Source organism: Oncorhynchus gorbuscha, linkage group LG12 (assembly GCF_021184085.1).
Source record: "Oncorhynchus gorbuscha isolate QuinsamMale2020 ecotype Even-year linkage group LG12, OgorEven_v1.0, whole genome shotgun sequence".
NCBI lineage: Eukaryota > Metazoa > Chordata > Actinopteri > Salmoniformes > Salmonidae > Oncorhynchus > Oncorhynchus gorbuscha.
Window position 1 is genome coordinate 45,320,413 of NC_060184.1, and position 24,590 is coordinate 45,345,002.

At 42.6% G+C, this 24,590-nt stretch overlaps 2 protein-coding genes across 5 annotated transcripts in view; both read left to right on the top strand.

The window, feature by feature from the left end:
- LOC123991051 (dnaJ homolog subfamily C member 13-like) overlaps positions 1-2,187 on the top strand; it is a 60,150-nt gene extending 57,963 nt beyond the window's left edge. Inside the window, exon 55 of the mRNA XM_046292194.1 lies at positions 1,000-2,187. Within this exon, the coding sequence (XP_046148150.1) occupies positions 1,000-1,097 (98 nt within the window). The 3' untranslated portion in view covers positions 1,098-2,187. The remainder of the gene's footprint in view (positions 1-999) is intronic.
- A 390-nt stretch (positions 2,188-2,577) lies between these two features.
- On the top strand, positions 2,578-23,567 carry LOC123991708 (DNA topoisomerase 2-binding protein 1-like). Of its 4 annotated transcripts, XR_006830845.1 has the most exons (5): positions 2,578-2,895; positions 3,277-3,326; positions 11,846-11,980; positions 21,657-21,820; positions 22,293-23,567. XR_006830845.1 is itself a non-coding variant. In XM_046293358.1 (4 exons), the coding sequence occupies exons 2-4, from the start codon at positions 3,297-3,299 to the stop codon at positions 21,723-21,725; spliced, it is 234 nt and encodes a 77-aa protein (XP_046149314.1). In that variant the 5' UTR covers positions 2,578-2,895; positions 3,277-3,296; the 3' UTR covers positions 21,726-22,121. The 4 variants fall into 4 exon arrangements, 3 of the variants coding, with proteins under 3 accessions (XP_046149314.1, XP_046149313.1, XP_046149312.1); XM_046293358.1 differs by lacking the exon at positions 22,293-23,567 and having other exon boundaries at positions 21,657-22,121; XM_046293357.1 differs by lacking the exons at positions 2,578-2,895; positions 3,277-3,326 and adding an exon at positions 3,569-3,620.
- The last annotated feature ends 1,023 nt before the right edge of the window (positions 23,568-24,590 follow it).

Genomic DNA, 24,590 nt, shown 5'->3' on the forward strand with positions numbered 1-24,590 from the left:
CTTATACCCTCCTCCCTACTTTTCCTCTCTGTTCTCCTCTCTTCCTCCTGTTCTTTCCCTTTGTCTTCTTCCACGTTTCCTTCTTACTCAGGTGTGTCCACTCCCTCTCTCATGGCGGCCAGCAGCCCCCTGCGGACCGGGCTGTAGTTTCCTATGCATGGTTCTCCCAGCACTCCTCTCTTTGCTCTTACTGCAGGTAGACTTTGTCCTTGCTCCCCCACCCACCCTCCCTCCACCTCTACTCCTTTCCCTGTGGCCCTCCAGCTTGTGCCACTGCTCAGTTTTTCCATTTCCACTTTCCCAAACTCTTCTTCGGATATGGATTGGAAAAACACAATGGCTGGATCACTGTAGCACAAGTCAATGAGGGAATCCTTTGAACCAGTGATGGGGAAGCTCTAATAAAGTCAACAGTGGCCCTAATAAAGTCAACAGTGGCCCTAATAAAGTCAACAGTGGCCCTAATAAAGTCAACAGTGGCCCTAATAAAGTCAACAGTGGCCCTAATAAAGTCAACAGTGGCCCTAATAAAGTCAACAGTGGCCCTAATAAAGTCAACAGTGGCCCTAATAAAGTCAACAGTGGCCCTAATAAAGTCAACAGTGGCCCTAATAAAGTCAACAGTGGCCCTAATAAAGTCAACAGTGGCCCTAATAAAGTCAACAGTGGCCCTAATAAAGTCAACAGTGGCCCTAATAAAGTCAACAGTGGCCCTAATAAAGTCAACAGTGGCCCTAATAAAGTCAACAGTGGCAATATGCTTGCTGATGGTTTAAGTAGCAATAGTTCATATACTCGTATGCCATCTCCACTACCACCTCTCACACCGCCAGCCTTGTAACATAACATAATAACCACACAATGTAACATCTTCAACAGATAATCTAGTGTTGACCTCAGTCCTTACCACTCATCTTGTGCATTCAATTTCAGTGGTCAGCCTTGAGCATTCCTCAGTCTCTCATCCCCTGTCTCTTTTTGTTTGGCTGTCTCCTTCAGGTCCAGGAATCGCTGGCTACCTTACAGCAGGAACCGGCTCCACAGTGCTGTCCAGCATTCCTCCCCCTGTGGACAATGACATTGGAGACTCAGGCTGAAAGACTTACTGACAGGTAGACTGAGCGAGAAGTGCTCAGCCCTCCAGACTGATCTGCTGCTCCAAGGCTGCAGCTCAGACTGCTCAGCTCCACGAAAGAGGGAGGATGGAGAGGGGCCATCAGACTGTCCCCAAAATGTCCGTCGTCGCCACACCTTCAAAATGTCACGGTCCTTCCCCTGCCCCCTCCAAACAGCACTCAGTCTTCGTAAAACCGTCTTAAAGCAAATTATAAAACTTGTCGTCAACCTTCGATTTCTGTTTTTGTGCTCCTTTGTGTCTTCCAATGAGACAACACATAGTTTACTTTTATATGAAGATATTTTTTACTCTTAATTTTTGTGGATTTAAAGACAAACAGACTGAAGATCTATGAAAATTTGGACCTGTCTCGCACTCCATTCTCTTCTTCCTTTCCTCCATCATGCCTGGTCTCACTACCCTGCCTGGTCACACACATCCTCACACCCCCCAGTCCTGAAGGAGGGTACTCTATCTGGCCTGGACATGTGATCACTGACTGAAAAAAGATACACTTTAATCTCCACTCACCTGTTTACAGGAGGCATCCAGTCATGCATCGAAAACATTTAATAAATATATGTTGTTTTGGTGTCGTATGGAAAAGGTTGAAAAAATAATTGTAAGAAGGAACTCACAGAATTATGGTGAATTAAGACTGCCCTTTTTGAAGTGGCTATATGTGTGCGTTCGTTGTCTGTTTGTCTTACCCTCACCATGATGATCTTGATCCATACTTTGCTCTGCTCACTATCTATTTGAAGGTTGCCCTTTTCTGCAGCTGCTGAGAATCTTTTTCTATGTCATTTTCCTTCTCCAGAATGCAAAAAGCACTTAAATATTTATAGGTAAATAACGGCCTTTACCAACAGAAATGAGCTTCTCTGCGAAGACATTTGGAAAGAAACTGACTATGATTATACATCTGTGAAAGACTAGTGCAATTGGGAAATGTTTGATGTATTATGACGTATATAAGCTTTCCATATAAACTGTACATAAATAAAAGTTACACTTGTACATAAGATTTTAAGAATAAAAGGGAACCCACAATGTTCTTTCCATCAGAATGTCTGTCTATTGCCAATTAAACTGAAGAGTGAATAACAATATAAAGTACAGTACAATAAGAGAAAAGTCTAACTTTATACCAGAGTGGAGTATAGCAACAGTACATACATTGACAGAGCAAGCAAACCCTTGGTCCATAAAGGTCCAGAATCTTGGGCTCAAGTACACATACAGCACCCGTCAAAAGTTTTGGACACACCTACTCATCAAAGGGTTTTTATTTATTTTTACTACATTTCTACATTGTAGAGTGATCGTGAAGACAACTATGAAATAAGTGGGAAATCGTGTTGGTTTTGAATGTATTTTCATTCATGCGAGCAGGGGACGCACATTCATATTCACTTTTCTTGGGACCCCCAAAATCTCACTTCCTTTTACATCTTATTACGATTTCCTCGCGCGAATAACAACGAAGCAACAGCTGGCGACTGAACTGTTGCTTTTTCGGAATTGTTGTACACTGTGATCGAGACGGATGACCTGTTTTAATTACGATAATGAGTGTTTGTCCAGGTTTTAGACATTTTGATGCTCATCAACCTCTGACAAGTTCGTAAATGAAGTCTGTCACACTTAATTTGGCCTCTCGCGAGCTCGACGAATTTTACTCCTGTTTGTTAGTGCTAGATAACTAACGCGCGCTAGCTAGCTAAGCTATTTATTTGCTGGCTAAAGGAATAAGCTAATGTTGGAGGTCTTATAAGGTAAGAACAGTGTTTAAGCTGATCTGTCCCCGTCCCGTCCCCCCCTTCCCAGACGTTTTGAGCACAACTATGCACGTTCTCAGAGCAGAACGTGACTGTCAATACTATCATGACTTATCAGTTAACTACTGTAGTTAAGTATGTTGTAGCTAACGCCATTGTCACTGACAGCAAAATAAGCTAGCTAACGTTAACAATATGTCAACGTCTTGTTATTTTACATTTAAGTCATTTAGCAGACGCTCTTATCCAGAGCGACTTACATATTCCCTGTAGTTAGCTAACGTTAGATATATGTCCTGCACTAAAAAGCCTGCTAGCCATATGACTTCCTATATCCATATAGCTAGCAGTTAACGTTACACTTCTACCACATTGCAGGTTTATCATGTCAAAAGGAGATGGAGAAGACTGCTGTCATGGCCTATGAGGTGAGTTTCAGGAGGCAGAAGAAATTCGTCTTGTCACCAAAAGCACTCACAAACTTCTACAGATGCACAATCGAGAGCATCCTGTCGGGCTTGTGTATCACCGCCTGGTACGGCAACTGCTCCGCCCACAACCATAAAGCTTTCCAGAGGGTAGTGAGGTCTACACAACACATCACCGGGGCAAACTAGCTGCCCTCCAGGACACCTACACCACCCGATGTCACAGGAAGGCCATAAAGATTATCAAGGACAACAACCACTGCCTGTTCACCCCGCTATCATCCAGAAGGCGAGGTCAGTACAGGTGCATCAAAGCTGGGACCGAGAGACTGAAAAACAGCTTCTATCTCAAGGCCATCAGACTGTTAAACAGCCACCACTAACATTGAGTGGCTGCTGCCAACACACTGACTCAACTCCAGACACTTTAATAATGGGAATTGATGGGAAATTATGTAAAATATATCACTTGTCACTTTAAACAAGCTACCTAATATAATGTTTACATACCCTACATTATTCATCTCATATGTATACGTATATACTGTACTCTATATCATCTACTGCATCCTTATGTAATACATGTATCACTAGCCACTTTAACTATGCCACTTTGTTTACATACTCATCTCATATGTATATACTGCACTCAATACCATCTACTGTATCTTGCCTATGCCGCTCTGTACCATCACTCATTCATATATCTCTATGTACATATTCTTTATCCCCTTACACTTGTGTCTATAAGGTAGTAGTTTTGGAATTGTTAGCTAGATTACTTGTTGGTTATTACTGCATTGTTGGAACTAGAAGCACAAGCATTTCGCTACACTCGCACGAACATCTGCTAACCATGTGTATGTGACAAATAAAATTTGATTTGATTTGGGGAAAAAGTGACCCTCCCCTACACCCAAAATAATTCCGACATAAAGTGGATAGCAGAGAACATGTCTTCCGTTTACCCTCACTTCTTGGGCTGACCAGAGCCTTAGATACAGTTTTAGAAACTGTTCTTTGTCCTGCAAGCATTAGGCTACATGGCAATGCAGGAATTTTGATATTGCACAGGGCTGTGGGCTAGAAGGTTGTGGGTTCGTAGACCACCGTGGGGGGTGGTAGGGTAGCCTAGTGGTTAGAGTGTTGGACTAGTACCCGGAAGGTTGTACAGCGCCATTATGGCTATTAGCAGGTAACTGGACAATAGACTTGCCTAGATGGAGGGTAGGGGGAGAATTCTATCGTGAAATGTATTTCTTGGTTAGGTTGGCTGTATCACAACCGGCAGTGATTGGTTTCAGTTTCAGTTTAATCCACCAGAAAAGACGAAACAAATAATGCAACAAAAAGTATTATTATTATGTATCACATCCGACCGTGATTGGGAGTCCCATAGGGCGGCACACAATTGGCCCAGCGTTTCTCCCTCTAAAAACAGAAATAAATATTTTGGCCTCTACAAATATTCTTTTGGCCATTATTCAGATTTCAATCGCTCACTTTTGTTTTTAGAAAATTAAATAACCTCCAAAATATCGTTCTATATTATCAAGTTGATGGCACAGTCATAAGCTGAGTGACTCACTCATTCATGGTTTAGGATCAAAATAAGTACCAACATTCTTTCTGATAGTCTTTAATAAAGAAATGTTTTGGTTATCCTGACCTGGACACCATGTACAGTATTATAATAGCCCATTATACGCTATTAGCAGGACAATATACGCTTACCAACACCTCTCTGTATTTTGATACTTTGTGGATGGGGGCTCCAGAGTGGATGGAGGCTCCCGCAGTGCAAAATGCTTTGCTACAGATGCAGGTTCGATACCCGTGCCGGCCGCCACGGAGACCCACGAGATGGCTTTTGGTTTTAAATTTATAAACCTCCAATCCGCTATATGTAATTATTGACTGAGAGTCAAGTCATATTTTTCGATATACTGTAGGCCTACCGTAGGCGAAATGAGTCTCACTAGTGTTGAGTAATGTGCTGTTAAAAGTGGTGTAGGTCTTATTTATTTAAAGAGCATTTTAAAGTTAGAAGCAATAGCATTTGAAGCAATGGCCTACAACTATTTTAGCACCATTTTGCGCTGCTCTGAGACAAGCATGGCGACTGGCCTTGATAAATCAATGAGATTTTTATTTTCACTGAATCTCTGTTTGTGTATTGGTTAAACCACAATTAGGGTGTAGAAGTGTTATTCTCTTAGTGTAACCTTTTTATTTAACTAGGCAAGTCAGTTAAGAGCAAATTCTTATTTACAAGGACAGTCTACTCCTTCCTCCCCGTCTGGGAATTGAACCCCGGTCTCCCGCGTGCCCGCACGACACAGGGATTCTTTAGCTAAATAGCCAAGTACTGTAGCCTACTCCCGACCGTCACGTTATACAGGGCCATATTTTCCGTTCCATCCTAAAGGACTCTGAGTTTTTTTTTTTTTTCTTGGAATAGAAACACCATAATATTAATTAAGCAACTTTTCTTAACTTATGGCTGCAATCCCCCTATTGGGATAAGTGTCATCAACAACCACTGAATAGCATAGAGCTACATTCAATAAATATTACTACAAATATTTATATTCATGAAATCACAAGTGCAATATAGGAAAACACATCTTAGCCTTTTGTTAACCTCTTGAAGCTAGGGGGCACTATTTTTGTTTGGAAAAATAACGTTCCCAAAGTAAACGGCCTATTTCTCATGACCAGATGCTAGAATATGCATATAATTGACAGATTAGGATAGAAAACACTCTATAAAGTTTCCAAAACTGTAAACATATTGTCTGTGAGTATAACAGAACTGATATTGCAGGCGAAAGCCTGAGGATAATCCAATCAGGAAGTGCCTTTTATTTTGAAACTTCTGTTTTCCTATGCGTGCCTGTCCTTCATTTAAAGGGATATTTACATTTACATTTAAGTCATTTAGCAGACGCTCTTATCCAGAGCGGATATCAACCAGATTCCTTTTTCTGTGGCTTCCCTAAGGTGTCAACAGTCATTAAACATAGTTTCAGGCTTTTATTTTGAAAAATGAACATTGCGAAAGTGGGTAGGTGGGGGCTCTCAGAGTAAGTTGGTGCGCAATTGAGTAATTTTCGTTCCATAAAGATAATTTTTATATCCAAAATACCTCTATTTGTTTGTCGCGTTATGTTTAGAAATCCACAGGAAAGAGCGGTCACGACAACGAATACGAAAATTCCAGATAGTTTCCATAATGTCCACAGAAACATGTCAAACGTTTTTTATAATCAATCCTCAGGTTGTTTTAAAACATATAACCGATAATATATCAACCGCAAATGTCTTTCACAGTAGGAGAGGGAATAGACATGGTTATCCAACCTCTGTTGCACGAGCAAAACTCATGTGACCACTTGAACGATGTTATCGTTCTGGCTCATTTTTCAAAATCAAAGCCTGAAACTATGTCTGAAGACATTAAAATTCTCTAGTACAGCCACTATTGAAGGCTATCAAATGCTTCTCAAAGATGCCCTCTGGTGGTCAAACTAGCGCTAACTAGCATTAATGGTACTAGTGGTTGGCACTTAAATAAGATACCATAGAATTCTGCAACTTTTAACCTCTTGGAACACTAGGGGCAGTATTTCATTTTTGGATGAAAAAACGTTCCCGTTTTAAACAAGATATTTTGTCACGAAAAGATGCTCGACTATGCATATAATTGACAGCTTTGGAAAGAAAACACTCTGACGTTTCCAAAACTGCAAAGATATTATCTGTGAGTACCACAGAACTGATGCTACAGGCGAAACCAAGATGAAACTTCAAACAGGAAGTGAGCAAAATGGTTGAGGCGCTGTTTTCCGTTGTCTCCTAATATGGCTGTGAATGCGCCCTGAACGAGCCTACACTTTCTGCCGTTTCCCCAAGGTGTCTGCAGCATTGTGACGTGTTTGTAGGCATAACATTGGAAGATTGGCCATAAGAGACTACATTTACCAGGTGTCCGCCCAGTGTCCTTTGTCGAAATTGGTGCGTAATCTTCAGCTGCAAGCATTCTTCCATGTGATTCAGAGGAGAGAGCAGACTTCCACGAATGATATATCATCGAAGAGATATGTGTAAAACACCTTGAGGATTGATTCTAAACAACGTTTACCATGTTTCAGTCATGGAGTTAAAATTTGGAAAAAAGTTTCGGCGTTTTGATGACTGAATTTTCGTTTTTTTTTTTTTTTTTTTTTTTTTTGGTAGCCAAACGTGACGAACAAAACGGAGCGATTTCTCCTACACAAAGAATCTTTCAGGAAAAACCGAACATTTGCTATCTAACTGAGAGTCTCCTCATTGAAAACATCCGAAGTTCTTCAAAGGTAAATTATTTTATTTGAATGCTTTTCTTGTTTTCGTGAAAATGTTGCCCGCTGAATGCTACGCTAAATGCTACGCTAGCTATCAATAATCTTACACAAATGCTTGTTTTGCTATGGTTGAAAAGCATATTTTGAAAATCTGAGATGACAGTGTTGTTAACAAAAGGCTAAGCTTGAGAGCTAGCATATTTATTTCATTTCATTTGCGATTTTCATGAATAGTTAACGTTGCATTATGGTAATGAGCTTGAGGCTGTATTCACGATCCCGGATCCGGGATGGCTAGAATCAAGAGGTTAAGGACAAACCACTGTATATAGGGCAGCAGCCTCTCGCTCCAATCAGGTCAGTGTTGGACAAGTGGGTGGACCGCCTTCGTGTCGGATGTGAACACAAACTTGGAGGAATTGCCAGGCATGTTTAGTGTATTCATCTGCTGAGGTGGGAGCTCTGGCTTATTTTTTGGTATTGTTCCTACAATCGTCAGCTTTCTCTTGAGGAGCTCCTATATATATGCCATTTAGCAGACGCTTTTATCCAAAGCGACTTACAGTCATGTGTGCATACATTCACTGTGGGGACGATGTCATCGATGCACTTATTGATGAAGCCAGCTCCTCAAGGAGTACACCGCATCAGTCGCTGGCTTCATCAATAAGTGCATCGATGACATCGTCCCCACAGTGACTGTACGTGCATACCCCAACCAGAAGCCATGGATTACAGGCAACATCCGCACTGAGCTAAAGGATAGTGCTGCCGCTTTCAAGGAGCGGGACTCTAACTCGGAAGATTGTAAGAACTCCCGCTATGCCCTCCAATGAACCATCAAACAGGCAAAGTGTCAATACAAGAAGACTAAGATCGAATCGTACTACACTGGCTCTGACGCTCGTCACATGTGGCTTGCAAACTATTACAGACAACAACGGGACGCATAGCCGAGAGCTTCCCAGTGACACAAGCCTACCAGACAAGCTAAATTACTTCTATGCTCGCTTCGAGGCAACACTGAAACATTCATGAGAGCATCAGCTGTTCTGGATGACTGTGTGATCACGCTCTCCACAGCCGATCTGAGTAAGACCTTTAAACAGGTCAACATTCACAAGGCTGCAGGGCCAGACGGATTACCAGGACGTGTTGTCCGAGCATGTGCTGATCAAATGGCAAGTGTATTCACTGACGTTTTCAACCTCTCCCTGACTGAGTCTGTAATACCAACATGTTTCAAGCAGACCACCATAGTCCCTGTGCTTAAGAAGACTAAGGTAACCTGCCTAAATGACTACCGACCCGTAGCACTCATGTCTGTAGCCATGAAGTGCTTTGAAAGGCTGGTCATGGCTCACAACACCATTATCCCAGAAACCCTAGACCCACTCCAATTTGCATACCGCACAACATAACCACAGATTATGCAATCTCTATTGCACTCCACACTGCCCTTTCACATCTGGACAAAAGGTACACCTATGTGAGAGTGCGTTTCATTGACTACAGCTTTTAACACTATAGTGCCCTCAAATCACTAAGCTGAGGTCCCTGGGACTAAACACCTCCCTCTACAACTGGATCCTGGACTTCCTGATGGGCCACCCCCAAGTGGTAAGGGTAGGTAACAACACATTCACCACGCTGATCCTCAACACGGGGGCCCCTCAGAGGTGCGTGCTCAGTCCCCTCCTGTACTCCCTGTTCACTCATGACTGCACGGCCAGGTGTAACGGATGTGAAACGGCTAGCTTAGTTAGCGGTGCGCGCTAAATAGCGTTTCAATCGGTTACATCACTTGCTCTGAGACCTTGAAGTAGTAGTTCCCCTTGCTCTGCAAGGGCCGCGGCTTTTGTGGAGCGATGGGTAACGATGCTTCGAGGGTGACTGTTGTCGATGTGTGCAGAAGGTCCCTGGTTCGCGCCCGGGTATGGGCGAGGGGACGGTTTAAAATTATACTGTTACACAGGCACGACTCCAACCCCATCATTAAGTTTGCCGGTTACACAACCGTGGTAGGCCTGATCACTGACAACGATGAGACATTCTATAGGGAGGTCAGAGACCTGACCGTGTGTTGCAAGGACAACAACCTCTCCCTCAATGTGTTCAAGACAAAGGAGATGATTGTGGATCCTTAAAAGGTTCCTTGGCATCCATATCACCAACAAACTGGTCCAAGCACACCAAGACCGTTGTGAAGAAGGCACGACAAAATCTATTCCCCCTCAGTAGACTGAAAAGATTTGGTATTGGTCCTCAGATCCTCAAAAGGTTCTATAGCTGCACCATCGAGAGCATCCTGATGGGTTGCATCACTGCCTGGTATGGCAACTGCTTGGCCTCCGACCGCAAGGCACTACAGAGGATAGTGGGCACGGCCCAGTACATCACTGGGGCCTAGCTTCCTGCCATCCAGGACCTCTATACGAGGCGGTGGAAGGAAGACCTTAAAAAAACTATTTGCATTGCCTCCCCCACACTCATTTACACTGTTTGCTACTCTGTTATTATCAATGCATAGTCACTTTAATGACTTCCTGCATATACATATTACCTCGACTAGCCGGTGCCCCCGCACATTGACTCTGTACCGGTACCCCCTGTACAGTATATAGCCTCGCTATTGTTATTTTACTGCTGCTCTCTAATTATGTGTTACTTTTATTTCTTGTATGTGTTTTTCTTAACTGCATTGTTGGTTAAGGGCTTGTAAAGTAAGCATTTCACTAATGTCTACTACACCTGTTGTATTCAGTGCATGTGACAAATCAAATTTTATTTGAAAATGGGTTCTTTTACATCTTCACAGAAATTGAGGCCAATGAGTTGAAATAATTATTAATTGTGTAATTTTTATTTTAGTAAACATTGAAAATGGGTTCCTCAGACCCGAAAACCACACAAGATTTAAGACCAGTTAGTCTGGAAAATGTCAAGATCCTTGAAAGTTTCTTCAAGTTCAATCGCAATAACCGTCAAGCGCTATGATGAAACTGGCAATCATTTGGACCGCCACCGGATAGGAAGACCCAGAGTTACCTCTGCTGCAGAGGATGCGTTCATTAGTTACCAGCCTTATATTACCTTTATTTGAACAAATTTGAGATTTTTGGTTCCAACCGCCGTTTCTTTGTGAGAGGCAGTAGGTGAACGGATTATCTCCGCATGTGTGGTTCCCACCATGAAGAATGGAGGAGGAGGTGTGATGGTGTGGGGGTGCTTTGCTGGTGACACTGATTTATTTAGATTTCATGGCACACTTAACCAGCATGAATACCACAGCATTCTGCAGCGATACGCCATCCCATCTGGTTTGCGCTTAGTCCCACTATCATTTGTTTTTCGACATGACAATGACCCAAAACACACCTCCAGGCTGTGTAAGGGCTATTTGACCAAGAAGGAGAGTGATTGAGTGCTGCATCAGATGACCTGGCCTCCACAATCACCTGACCACAACCCAATTGAAATGGTTTGGGATGAGTTGGAGCGCAGAGTGAAGGAAGAGCAGCCATATGTCGAAACTCCTTCAAGACTGTTGGAAAAGCGTTCCTAATGAAGCTGGTTGAGAGAATGTCGAGCGTGCAAAGGGTATCTACTGAGAAAAATCTAAAATATATTTGGATTTAACACTTTTTTGGGTTTGCTAAATGATTCCATTGTTATTTCATAGTTTTGATGTCTTGACTATTATTCTACAATGTAGAAAATAGTAAAAGAAAAAACATTGAATGAGTGGGTGTCAAAACTTTTGACTGGTACAGTATATATTTGCTCCAGCTCGACTAAAAACAATCTCAGGCTACCAACAGCCTATCTACCAAACAATCAACCAGTGGAATAATTGGGGTCAGCCCTGGTATGGATTATTGATTGAGACCACACTAAGTAGCTTTTAGGCGAACTTGATATTGAGCTTAGTGGAGAATTGGAGATGAGGGGCGGATTCAGGCACACATCGATTATATAGCCTAATTAGCAACTCATTCTATAACACTGAAAATGTCATTGAAATGTCATCGATTACAAATGACATGACCTTCCCCTGGATGGGATTTTAAAAAATACTAAACCCCTCCCCTTGCCTGAAATTGAAAAAGCATTATGTACATTTCGATCCATCCCTTATTGAAATGCATTATCTTTCTCTTCACTATGAAACAGGCCATCATGGAGTTCCAGTCAGAGAAGCACTTGAAGACCACTGATGAGGAGGCGGCGTTACAGCTGGACCACAATGACAAGTCTCTGTTCGTCTTCAGTAACTTCTCCACCCCAGCCTTCCACCACTGTAAAAAGGTCTGTCTCAAGACGCACACATTCCCAAACCTGGCTTCTACTTAATCCTCATAAGTCACAACATGTTAACAGTACTGTCAGCATTCAGCAATAAAGTGTACTGAAAACTGGGTCTTCCTGTATTGAACATAGATCATCCCGCCTTCAATTTTATCGATTTATTTACTTAAAAAAATACCTAAAGTTGTATTACAAAAGTAGTTTGAAATGTTTTGGCAAAGTTTACAGGTAACATTTGAGATATTTTGTAGTCACGTTGCGCAAGTTGGGACCAGTGTTTTTCTGGATCAAACACACCAAATAAATGGACATTTTGGATATATATGGATTGAATTAATCGAACAAAAGGACCATTTGTGTTGTTTATGGGACATATTGGAGTGCCAACAGAAGAAGCTCGTCAACGGTAAGGCATGATTTTTACGTCTGCGTGTCGCGCCTGCAGTGTTGAAATATTTTCTCTTTTGTTTATGAAGGTGCTATCCACAGATAATAGCATCGTTTGCTTTCGCCGAAAAGCCTTTTTGAAATCTGACATGTTGGCTGGATTCACAACACATGTAGCTTCAATTTGGTATCTGACATGTGTGATTTCATGAAAGTTTGATTTTTATAGGAATTTATTTGAATTTGGCGCTCTGCATTTTCTCTGGCTTTTGGCCAAGTGGGACGCTACCGTCCCACATATCCCAGAGAGGTTAACAACGTTTACTTCACCGTATCTCCACGGTACATAGTTGCCATTACTCTCAGGAGCGGTCCAACAGAGCACCGTAATAACAAGTATAGGAATACTTTAAACATGAACTTAACAATCTCCCACTTTTCTTTTTAGACAATAAAGTATCAACAAATAGTTAAATATCCAAGTGTTATTCAAGTCCCCATTACAAATGGGTCATGTTACAATGGCACCATTACTGATAGCCTTTAGGAGCACAAGTGCGAATGCAAATGTTTTTTTGTCCGTCAGCTTGCGGTTCTTTTGTGGCCGACCACAGAATCCGCTGGAGCCTGAATAAGTTCCTTGATGCTGCTAACCTCAAGACGAAGTCTTTTCTCTGTGACAGTCTTGGTTGACTTGACAGCATCAACTAGGGAGTAGTTGTCAGTGACACATTACAGGTACAATGTGCTGTTTTGCCTCAACAGTGGTAAGCTCTGAGAACACGGTTACCAGAAATATGAAGTCATCAACATGACAGGCAAGTACTCCAGTCACATTGCACTCTTGATCAAGCCAATAGAAGGCGGCAGGATCCACTTGTGACATTTTGCCACCTGTACCCAGCATTGTTGCCTAACCACTAGGCAGGGTAGCCTAGTGGTTAGAGTGTTGGACTAGTAACCGGAAGGTTGCAAGTTCAAACCCCCGAGCTGACAAGGTACAAATCTGTCGTTCTGCCCCTGAACAGGCAGTTAACCCACTGTTCCTAGGCCGTCATTGAAAATAAGAATTTGTTCTTAACTGACTTGCCTAGTTAAATAAAGGTAAAATAAATAAAAACTTTGTTGTACCAGAGAGTGATGCAGTTGTGAGGCCACACACACACTTTCTTAGTTTCTACAGTGTTCCTTAGCTTCAGGCGGAGGTTGAATGTGAATGTCCCTTGACAGCTCTGTAACCTGCAGAAATGCAGATTTGATGTCCATTGAATGAAGTGAAAAAGATTCTGTCAGATCACTGTCAGCAGCAATCTGAGTGACTCTGACGTGCATGTCGGTGAATCTTTTGGGAGTTCTTTAGTAGCCAGCTCCTCTTAACCACTAGACGTGCTTTTGGCAATATTCAGGTTCAGGTTTGTTTTCTTAGGGCTATGGCCCCTTTTTTCTCAACTTCCTGCCTGAATGACGTGCCCAAAGTTTACTGCCTGTAGCTCAGGCCCTGAAGCCAGGATATGCATATAATTGGTACCATTGGAAAGAAAACACTTTGAAGTTTAATGTTAAAATAATGTACAATAATATTTTTTTTATTTCACCTTTATTTAACCAGGTAGGCAAGTTGAGAACAAGTTCTCATTTACAATTGCGACCTGGCCAAGATAAAGCAAAGCAGTTCGACAGATAAAAACGACACAGAGCTACACATGGAGTAAAACAAACATACAGTCAATAATACAGTATAAACAAGTCTATATACAATGTGAGCAAATGAGGTGAGAAGGGAGGTGAAGGCAAAAAAGGCCATGGTGGCAAAGTAAATACAATATAGCAAGTAAAACACTTGAATGGTAGTTTTGCAATGGAAGAATGTGCAAAGTAGAAATAAAAATAATGGGGTGCAAAGGAGCAAAATAAATTAATTAATTAAATACAGTTGGGAAAGAGGTAGTTGTTTGGGCTAAATTATAGGTGGGCTATGTATGTACAGGTGCAGTAATCTGTGAGCTGCTCTGACAGTCGGTGCTTAAAGCTAGTGAGCGAGATAAGTGTTTCCAGTTTCAGAGATATTTGTAGTTCGTTCCAGTCATTGGCAGCAGAGAACTGGAAGGAGAGGCGGCCAAATAAAGAATTGGTTTTGGGGGTGACTAGAGAGATATACCTGCTGGAGCGTGTGCTACAGGTGGGATATGCTATGGTGACCAGCGAGCTGAAATAAGGGGGGACTTTACCTAGCAGGGTCTTGTAGATGACATGGAGCCAGTGGGTTTGGCGACGAGTATGAAGCGAGGGCCAGCTAACGAAAGCGTACAGGTCGCAATGGTGTGTAGTATATGGGGCTTTGGTGACAAAACAGATTGCACTGTGATAGACTGCATCCAATTTGTTGAGTAGGGTATTGGAGGCTATTTTGTAAATGACATCGCCAAAGTTGAGGATTGGTAGGATGGTCAGTTTTACAAGGGTATGTTTGGCAGCATGAGTGAAGGATGCTTTGTTGCGAAATAGGAAGCCAATTCTAGATTTAACTTTGGATTGGAGATGTTTGATATGGGTCTGGAAGGAGAGTTTACAGTCTAACCAGACACCTAAGTATTTGTAGTTGTCCACGTATTCTAAGTCAGAGCCGTCCAGAGTAGTGATGTTGGACAGGCGGGTAGGTGCAGGTAGCGATCGGTTGAAGAGCATGCATTTAGTTTTACTTGTATTTAAGAGCAATTGGAGGCCACGGAAGGAGAGTTGTATGGCATTGAAGCTTGCCTGGAGGGTTGTTAACAGTGTCCAAAGAAGGGCCGGAAGTATACAGAATGTTGTCGTCTGCGTAGAGGTGGATCAGAGACTCACCAGCAGCAAGAGTGACCTCATTGATGTATACAGAGAAGAGAGTCGGTCCAAGAATTGAACCCTGTGGCACCCCCATAGAGACTGCCAGAGGGCCGGAAAGCAGACCCTCCGATTTGACACACTGAACTCTATCAGAGAAGTAGTTGGTGAACCAGGCGAGGCAATCATTTGAGAAACCAAGGCTGTCGAGTCTGCCGATGAGGATGTGGTGATTGACAGAGCCGAAAGCCTTGGCCAGATCAATGAATACGGCTGCACAGTTTCTTATCGATGGCGGTTAAGATATCGTTTAGGACCTTGAGCGTGGCTGAGGTGCACCCATGACCAGCTCTGAAACCAGATTGCATAGCAGAGAAGGTATGGTGAGATTCGAAATGGTCGGTAATCTGTTTGTTGACTTGGCTTTCGAAGACCTTAGAAAGGCATGGTAGGATAGATATAGGTCTGTAGCAGTTTGGGTCAAGAGTGCCCCCCCCCCCCCCCCTTTGAAGAGAGGGGGATGACCGCAGCTGCTTTCCAATCTTTGGGAATCTCAGACGACACGAAAGAGAGATTGAACAGGCTAGTAATAGGGGTGGCAACAATTTCGGCAGATAATTTTAGAAAGAAAGGGTCCAGATTGTCTAGCCCGGCTGATTTGTAGGGGTCCAGATTTTGCAGCTCTTTCAGAACATCAGCTGAACGGATTTGGGAGAAGGAGAAATGGGGAAGGCTTGGGCGAGTTGCTGTTGGGGGTGCAGTGCTGTTGACCGGGGTAGGAGTTGCCAGGTGGAAAGCATGGCCAGCCGTAGAAAAATGCTTATTGAAATTCTCAATTATGGTGGATGTATCAGTGGTGACAGTGTTTCCTGTCTTCAGTGCAGTGGACAGCTGGGAGGAGGTGTTCTTATTCTCCACGGACTTTACAGTGTCCCAGAACGTTTTTGATTTAGTGTTGCAGGACGCAAATTTCTGCTTGAAAAAGCTAGCCTTGGCTTTTCTAACTGCCTGTGTATAATGGTTTCTAGCTTCCCTGAACAGCTGCATATCACGGGGGCTGTTCGATGCTAATGCAGAACGCCATAGGATGTTTTTGTGTTGGTTAAGGGCAGTCAGGTCTGGGGAGAACCAAGGGCTATATCTGTTCCTGGTTCTAAATTTATTGAATGGGGCATGTTTATTTAAGATGGTTAGGAAGGCATTTAAAAAAAATATCCAGGCATCCTCTACTGACGGCATGAGATCAATATCCTTCCAGGATACCCCGGCCAGGTCGATTAGAAAGGTTTTGCTCGCTGAAGTGTTTCAGGGAGCGTTTGACAGTGATGAGTGGAGGTCGTTTGACCGCTGACCCATTACGGATGCAGGCAATGAGGCAGTGATCGCTGAGATCTTGGTTGAAGACAGCAGTGGTGTATTTAGAGGGCAAGTTGGTTAGGATGATATCTATGAGGGTGCCCGTGTTTAAGGCTTTGGGGAGGTACCTGGTAGGTTCATTGATAATTTGTGTGAGATTGAGGGCATCAAGTTTAGATTGTAGGATGGCTGGCGTGTTAAGCATGTTCCAGTTTAGGTCACCTAGCAGCACGAGCTCTGAAGATAGATGGAGGGTAATCAGTTCACATATGGTGTCCAGAGCACAGCTGGGGGCAGAGGGTGGTCTATAGCAGGCGGCAACGGTGAGAGACTTGTTTTTAGAGGTGGATTTTTAAAAGTAGAAGTTCAAATTGTTTGGGTACAGACCTGGATAGTAGGACAGAACTCTGCAGGCTATCTTTGCAGTAGATTGCAACACCGCCCCCTTTGGCAGTTTTATCTTGTCTGAAAATGTTGTAGTTTGGAATTAAAATTTCCGAATTTTTGGTGGTCTTCCTAAGCCAGGATTCAGACATCTCGAACATCTGGGTTGGCAGAGTGTGCTAAAGCAGTGAATAGAACAAACTTAGGGAGGAGGCTTCTAATGTTAACATGCATGAAACCAAGGCTATTACGGTTACAGAAGTCGTCAAAAGAGAGCGCCTGGGAAATAGGAGTGGAGCTAGGCACTGCAGGGCCTGGATTCACCTCTACATCGCCAGAGGAACATAGGAGGAGTAGAATAAGGGTGCGGCTAAAAGCAATAAGAATTGGTCGTCTAGAATGTCTGGAACAGAGAGTAAAAGGAGGTTTCTGGGGGTGATAAAATAGCATCAAGGTATAATGTACAGACAAATGTATGGTAGGATGTGAATACAGTGGAGGTAAACCTAGGTATTGAGTGATGAAGAGAGAGATATTGTCTTTAGAAACATCATTGAAACCAGGAGATGTCATTGCATGTGTGGGTAGTGGAACTAATAGGTTGGATAAGGTACAGTGAGCAGGACTAGAGGCTCTACAGTGAAATAAGCCAATAAACACTAACCAGAACAGCAATGGACAAGGCATATTGACATCAAGGAGAGGCATGCTTAGTCGAGTGATCAAAAGGGTCCGGTGAGTGGAGAGGTTGGTTGGGGGTCACGGCGATTTAGACAGCTAGCCAGGCCATCGGTAGCAAGCTAGCATAGGATGGAGGTCTGTTATTAGCCACCTCTTGCGTTCCGTCAGTAGATTAGTGGGGTTCCGTGTGGTAGAGGGGATTAATCCAAATCACACAACAACAACAAAAATAAAAACAATAGATATAGTTATAGAGGCCCAAGAAGAAAACATAATAATAAAAATAAATAAATAAATTGTCTATTCAGATAGCAGCCGATAAGACAGCTAACGGTTAGCAGGCCGCAGATGGGCGTTCAGGTAACGTCGCGACGGAGGAGCCAGCCGGATAACTCCTTCGGGTAGATAACGTCGGCAGTCCAGTTGTGAAGGCCAGGTGGGGCTCCGCGTAGGCAGTAAAACGGGTCCGGATAGGTGACTGCAGCCCAGGAGTGATTGATGGAACTCAGGAGTGATTGACGGAGCTGGCTAGCTCTGGAATAATTTATGTTTGCTCCGGAATCGACGAAAGCCGATAGTCACACGGATAGCAGCTAGCTAGCTGTGAGATCCAGGTATGAATGTCCAGAGAGCGGTTGAAATCCAGGGACATGGAGAGAAAAATTGGTCCGGTATGTTCCGTTCCAAGCCATGCTGCGCTGCGCCGTACAAAACTGGCGATAGATTTTTGAGCTAAAGGATAGTTGATGACCACAAACCGTGGTTAGCTGAATACTAACGATTTGCCAGTAAAGAAGCTAACTAGCTTCTGATTGGCTTCTGGATTAGCTTCTGGGCCAGCTTCTGGCTAGCTCCTGGCTAGTTTCTGGCTAGCTTCTTGGAGTTTCTGGCTAGCTTCTTGGAGGATTACAGATTTGAGGTAAATAATACTTTTTTATAAATATAAATTGGTGAGGCGGGTTGCAGGAGAGTGTTTTGAAGATGACTTGATGGAAAATTTAAAAAATGCATGTGAAAAAAGTTGTAAATATATGTATATATATATATATACGGGACACGACAAGACGAGGACAAAAGACGTCTGAACTGCTATGCCATCTTGGATCTTATATATATATATATATATATATATTGAGTTATATATATATATAACTCAATAGATATGGTAGGAGAAAATCCAAAGAAAAACCAACCAGAAAAGTATTTATTTTTGAGAGACCATCCTCTTAGAAATGCAAGAGAAAGGTCATATTGAAAATATGGATGCAATTCCTATGGCTTCCAGGGTGTCAGCAGTCTATGTTCAAGGTATCAGGCTTGTAACTTCAAAAATGAATTGAAATTACAGTTTTAGTAGGACACAGTCTTGGAAATTTGTTTACGCGCGCCATGAAGACATTTACGCACCTGCTAAAATCGGTTTCCTATTGAACATACTTCTTTCCGGAAGAAATATTATAGTTTGATTACATTTTAGGATATGTGAGGAGTCAATAGAAATGTATTTTGACTTGTTGAAACAAAGTTTAGGGGTAGATTTTCGGATTCCTTTCTCTGCATGTTGAACGAGTGGATTACTCAAATCGATGGCGCTAACTAAACTGACTTTTTGGGAAATAAAGAAGAATTTTACCTAACAAAACGACACTAGCTGGGACCCTTTTGGATGACAAATCAGAGGAAGATTTTCAAAAAGTAAGTGACGATTTAATCGTTATTTGTGAATTTATGAAACCTGTGCAGGTGGAAAGATATTTTAATGTGGAGCACCGTCCTCAAACAATTACATGGCATGTTTTTGCTATAATAGCTACTGTAAATCGGACAGTGCAGTTATATTAACAAGAATTTAAGCTTTCATTTATTTGAATTATGTGCTCTCCCGTTTCACCGGAAGTTGTCCCACTAGCGGGAAACCGATCCTTTTAAGGGTACACACTAGAGGTCGACCGATTATGATTTTTCAACGCCGATACCGATTAATCGGCCGATTTTTAAATTATTATTATTATTTTTTACATGTATTTGTAATAATGACAATTACAACAATACTGAATTAACACTTATTTTAACTTAATATAATACATCAATAAAATATATTTAGACTCAAGTAGATAATGAAACATGTTCAATTTGGTTTAAATAATGCAAAAACAAAGTGTTGGAGAATAATGTAAAAGTGCAACGTTTCAGTTCCTTGCTCAGAACATGAGAACATATCAAAGCTGGTGGTTCCTTTTATAACATGAGTCTTCAATATTCCCAGGTAAGAAGTTTTAAGTTGTAGTTATTATAGGACTATTTCCCTCTATACCATTTGTATTTCATTAACCTTTGACTATTGGATGTTCTTATAGGCACTTTAGTATTGCCAGTGTAACAGTATAGCTTCCGTCCCCCTCCTCGCTCCTCCCTGGGCTCGAACCAGCAACACAACGACAACAGCCACCACATCGAAGCATCTTTACCCATGCAGAGCAAGGGAAACAACCACCCCAAGGCTCAGAGCTAGTGAAGTTTGAAAGCGCACTAACTAGCCAGCCATTTCACTTCGGTTACACCAGCCTCATCTTGGGAGTTGATAGGTTTGAAGTCATAAACAGCGCAATGCTTGACGCACAATGAAAGCTGCTGGCAAAACGCACAAAAGTGCTGTTTGAATGAAAGTTTACGCGCCTGCTTCTGGTCCTTCTGTAGCTCAGTTGGTAGAGCATGGCGCTTGTAACGACAGGGTAGTGGGTTCGATCCCCGGGACCACCCATACGTAGAATGTATGCACACATGACTGTAAGTCGCTTTGGATAAAAGCGTCTGCTAAATGGCATATATTCTGCCTACCACCGCTCTGTCAGATGATTGTATGCTCAGTCAGATTATATGCAACACAGGACACGCTTGATAATATCTAGTAATATCATCAACCATGTGTAGTTAACTAGTGATTATGATTGATTGTTTTTTTATAAGATAAGTTTAATGCTAGCTAGCAACTTACCTTGGCTTACTGCATTTGCGTAACAGGCAGTCTCCTTGGGGAGTGCAACGAGAGAGAGGCAGGTCATTATTGCGTTGGACTAGTTAACTGTAAGGTTGCAAGATTAGATCCCCTGAGCTGACAAGGTGAAAATCTCTTTCTGCCCCTGAACAAGGCAGTTAACCCACCGTTCCTAGGCCGTCATTGAAAATAAGAATGTGTTGTTAACTGACTTGCCTAGTTAAATAAAGATGAAATAAAGGTGTAAAAAAAAAATGCCAAATCAGCGCCCAGAAATACTGATTTCCGAGTGTTATGAAAACTTGAAATCGGCCCTAATTAATTGACCATTCCGATGAATCGGTCGACCTCTGGTGGACGCATTGTTGGCGGAGTGCGCAACCTATGCTACACTTGTGAGAAACAAGTTTTGGTTTATTTAATTCCATTTACTAGTTCAGTCAATGTAGTCATTGTCTGGAACGCTTCTGTCAATGTTGAGTAAGGACGCGCATAGAAGTAGGCCAATAAAGGCTACCTGGCCTGCGCACAAATGAATGTGCCCATTTGGGGATCTGATATTATTTCTGATTGGCTTAATGCACCACCACCACCTGTGGAGCTTCTCAATGTAATGTTTTTTTCACCTCAAACAGGTTTTTACATCCATTAAGAATTACAATAGTTCCTCAATGAGTTTGAAAAATCTTGCCAGCGCTCTCCCTTTCGATAACCACTTGGCTTGAAAGGGAAAAATGACATGCTCTGATCCAGTAGAAACGTTAGAAAATAGGCTTATCAGTGCTTGACTTAAACTGAAATAGGTACTCTTTTTGGATGCTGGTACTGTTTAGATTTAGGTGCCACGGCCCATAGGATTCTGTTCAAAAGTAGTGCACTGAATATGGTGTCATTTGGGACACACCCCTGCATGTTTTGTCTGCAGTGGTCTGAAAACACTTGATTATTTCTTTCTCATCAGAGATGGTCTGTCATCTGTATCTATGTGTGTCCCCCTATTGCATTTGTGTCTTTCTGACTCTACATGTCTTTGTTCCTCTGGGGTCCCTGTAGGTGGTGTGGTGCTGGACAAGCAGTGCTTTGACCCCAGCTGCTCCCACATCATTGTGGGGACCCCTCTGAGGAATGAGAAGTACCCGGCAGCCATGGCCGTGGGGAAGTGGATCCTGCACCGCTCCTACCTGGAGGCCTGTCGCTCCGTGGGACACTTCATCCAGGTCACGATCTGGCCGTTAGTGCATCAGACCACAACATGCCAATATTTCTTCCACATGCTTTTAGGCCCAGCTTGTTTTATTAAACCTTAATTTAACCAGGAAGTCCCAATGAGGTCAGAAGACAAATTTCACAAGGGAGACCTGGCCAAGAAGGACAACTCAGTAAAAAAACATAGTTTATATATCTTGACTGTGTGTTCTTTTGACCATGTTGGACATTTATGAACATTATAACAGAACATGGCCAAGATGTTCAAATCTCCACCCGGCACAGCCAGAAGAGGACCGACCAACCCTCATAGCCTGGTTCCTCTCTAGGTTTCTTCCTAGGTTTTGGCCTTTCTAGGGAGTTTTTCCTAGCCACCGTGCTTCTACACCTGCATTGCTTGCTGTTTGGGGTTTTAGGCTGGGTTTCTGTACAGCACTTTGATATATCAGCTGATATAAATACATTTGATTTGATTTGTTCCAGGAGGATGAGTATGATTGGGGCAGAAGCTCCATCCTGGATGTGCTACCGTCCATCAGCTCCCAGCAGAAGAGGCTGGCGTTGGCCACCATGCGCTGGAGGAGGAACCTGCAGGACCGCAATGACCTGGAGGGATCATTCAGCGGTTGGACCGTCATGCTGAACATCGACCAGACCAGAGAGTCAGGGTTCAGACGACTCCTGCAGTCTGGTGGAGCAAAGGTTCAAACAAAGCTCTTACTCTGTCATACTGTACCTCAATCTTCTCTTCGCTTACTGCGTCTTAGTATGGGTAAAACTAATAAGAAACTACTGCTTTTCAAGTGTCCGACTGCCCATCTCTTTCATACTTGCCTTTGTAGATATTGACATGTGTACACTTCTAAATGTCAATCCCATCCACACTCTCTCCTAATCTCTCTTCTTCCGATCTTTATTTCCTCTCTCTAGTGGGACTGTAACTAAAAATGCAAAACTGCCTCACAAAGAGACTGCGGAAGGCATTTTTTGTTGTCAGACTACTTTTTTGCAGTTTATATCAGTAATTTTGGGAAAGTCTAAAGTGAAACCTTGGTTAATGTTTGATCCATAAAGTGGGTACTTTCCTTCATTTAACAATACAACGTGTTTAAACTTCTCCATAAAATCCACCCTAGCCAGTGAATTAAAGGTTATCCATGTAACATTTACACATGTAAATAGTGCTAAATATCAACTACATACCAGTAGTAGCAAAATAATAGAAATCCACCCAGGTAAAACATGCTTATTAGAACGCTGCGTGACACTGCAAATTAGCTTTTTTGTGTGTGTCTAGCTAGGCCGGTTGTTTTGTGTACAAGTTTTTCACGTCCTTGCAACAATATTTTTGGCGATTATGATAAGGTTAGAACCCGTACTAAGCCATTTTAGCAGTTTCTGAAAAAACATGAAGGAATCGATATGATGGCTTAAATATAACATGTTGCTCCTTTAAGAAGAAATAAAATGATGGAAACTAAAACTCCTCTCTCATATGAGTCTGTCATTTTGACCAGGAGCCTATTCCACCAATAGAGATTAACTATCTGCCTGAAGCTGCCCAATGTCTGCCAGCGGGCACAGATACCAGCCGCGCCACACCCTCCCGCAAGCGCTAAGCATCAGGAGATTCCACAAAGTTGAAGAAGACCCGCCTCAAGTAAAAACATTGTCATTTAGAGCTTTGGTGTCAACTAGTAAATTCCATCATTTTAGAAATGCCCCTGCAAGCCATTAATGATATGTCTGTAAATAAGATTTTTTTATTAGTTGTATGAAAATAAAATTTATTTGACAAGTGTTTGTGTCATAGTGATTGATTGGTGCTTTCTTCTGAGACAAATGTTCTCAAGCGCTCAACACAGAGATGCACTGTCAATTTATGTCCTGTAGAGGGCACTCTACATTCGGCTTGCATAGTACCTGGAGTGAGTGTATTGTCCTTTCACAGCATTGCATGCTGTTCCATAAAGCTTTGCACCTCTGAGTTTACTGATGGAAAAAGCAGTAACATTCCTACTTTTTTTTCTCCCTTTTCTCATTGACAACGTGAGTCATTTCTGAGATCAATTCTACCAACAGTGATAATTGCATTGGTTCAGGGTGTGTCACACCAGTTTCTCTTTGACCCATGCTGTCACACATCAGTTATCACTGTCATTAGGACACAATCATTGCTGGCACCAGCCTCGTTACTCATGGCATCCACTTACCACCTTACTGCTGCCATTGCCTCTCAAATCTATCATTGTTCATTTTGACATGATACCTCCAGGCTCTGGTCAGGCCCTACACCCAAACAAGGGCACTGCGTTCATCCACCTCTGGCCTGCTCGCCTCCCTACCACTGAGGAAGTACAGCTCCCGCTCAGCCCAGTCAAAACTGTTCGCTGCTCTGGCCCCCCAATGGTGGAACAAACTCCCTCACGACGCCAGGACAGCGGAGTCACTCACCACCTTCCGGAGACACCTGAAACCCCACCTCTTTAAGGAATACCTAGGATAGGATAAGTATTCCCTCTCACCCCCCCCCCTTTAAGATTTAGATGCACTATTGTAAAGTGACTGTTCCACTGGATGTCATAAGGTGAATGCACCAATTTGTAAGTCGCTCTGGATAAGAGCGTCTGCTAAATGACTTAAATGTAAATGTAAATGTAATAGAACATTGGTCTCACGTATACTAGATTCCAAATATATCTCAATGTGTATACACAAAACAAGCTGACAAAGGCTACACAAGGCAGAGGTCTACATACTGTGATGGAGAACAAAGAAAAC

Bases quoted from the DNA above. Each gene is read 5' to 3' on its own strand.
- LOC123991708 (XM_046293356.1), top strand. From the start codon at position 21,587: ATGTGTGTCCCCCTATTGCATTTGTGTCTTTCTGACTCTACATGTCTT. The intron at 21,821-22,292 runs GTCACGATCTGG...GATTTGTTCCAG, and splicing joins CCGTGGGACACTTCATCCAG to GAGGATGAGTATGATTGGGG.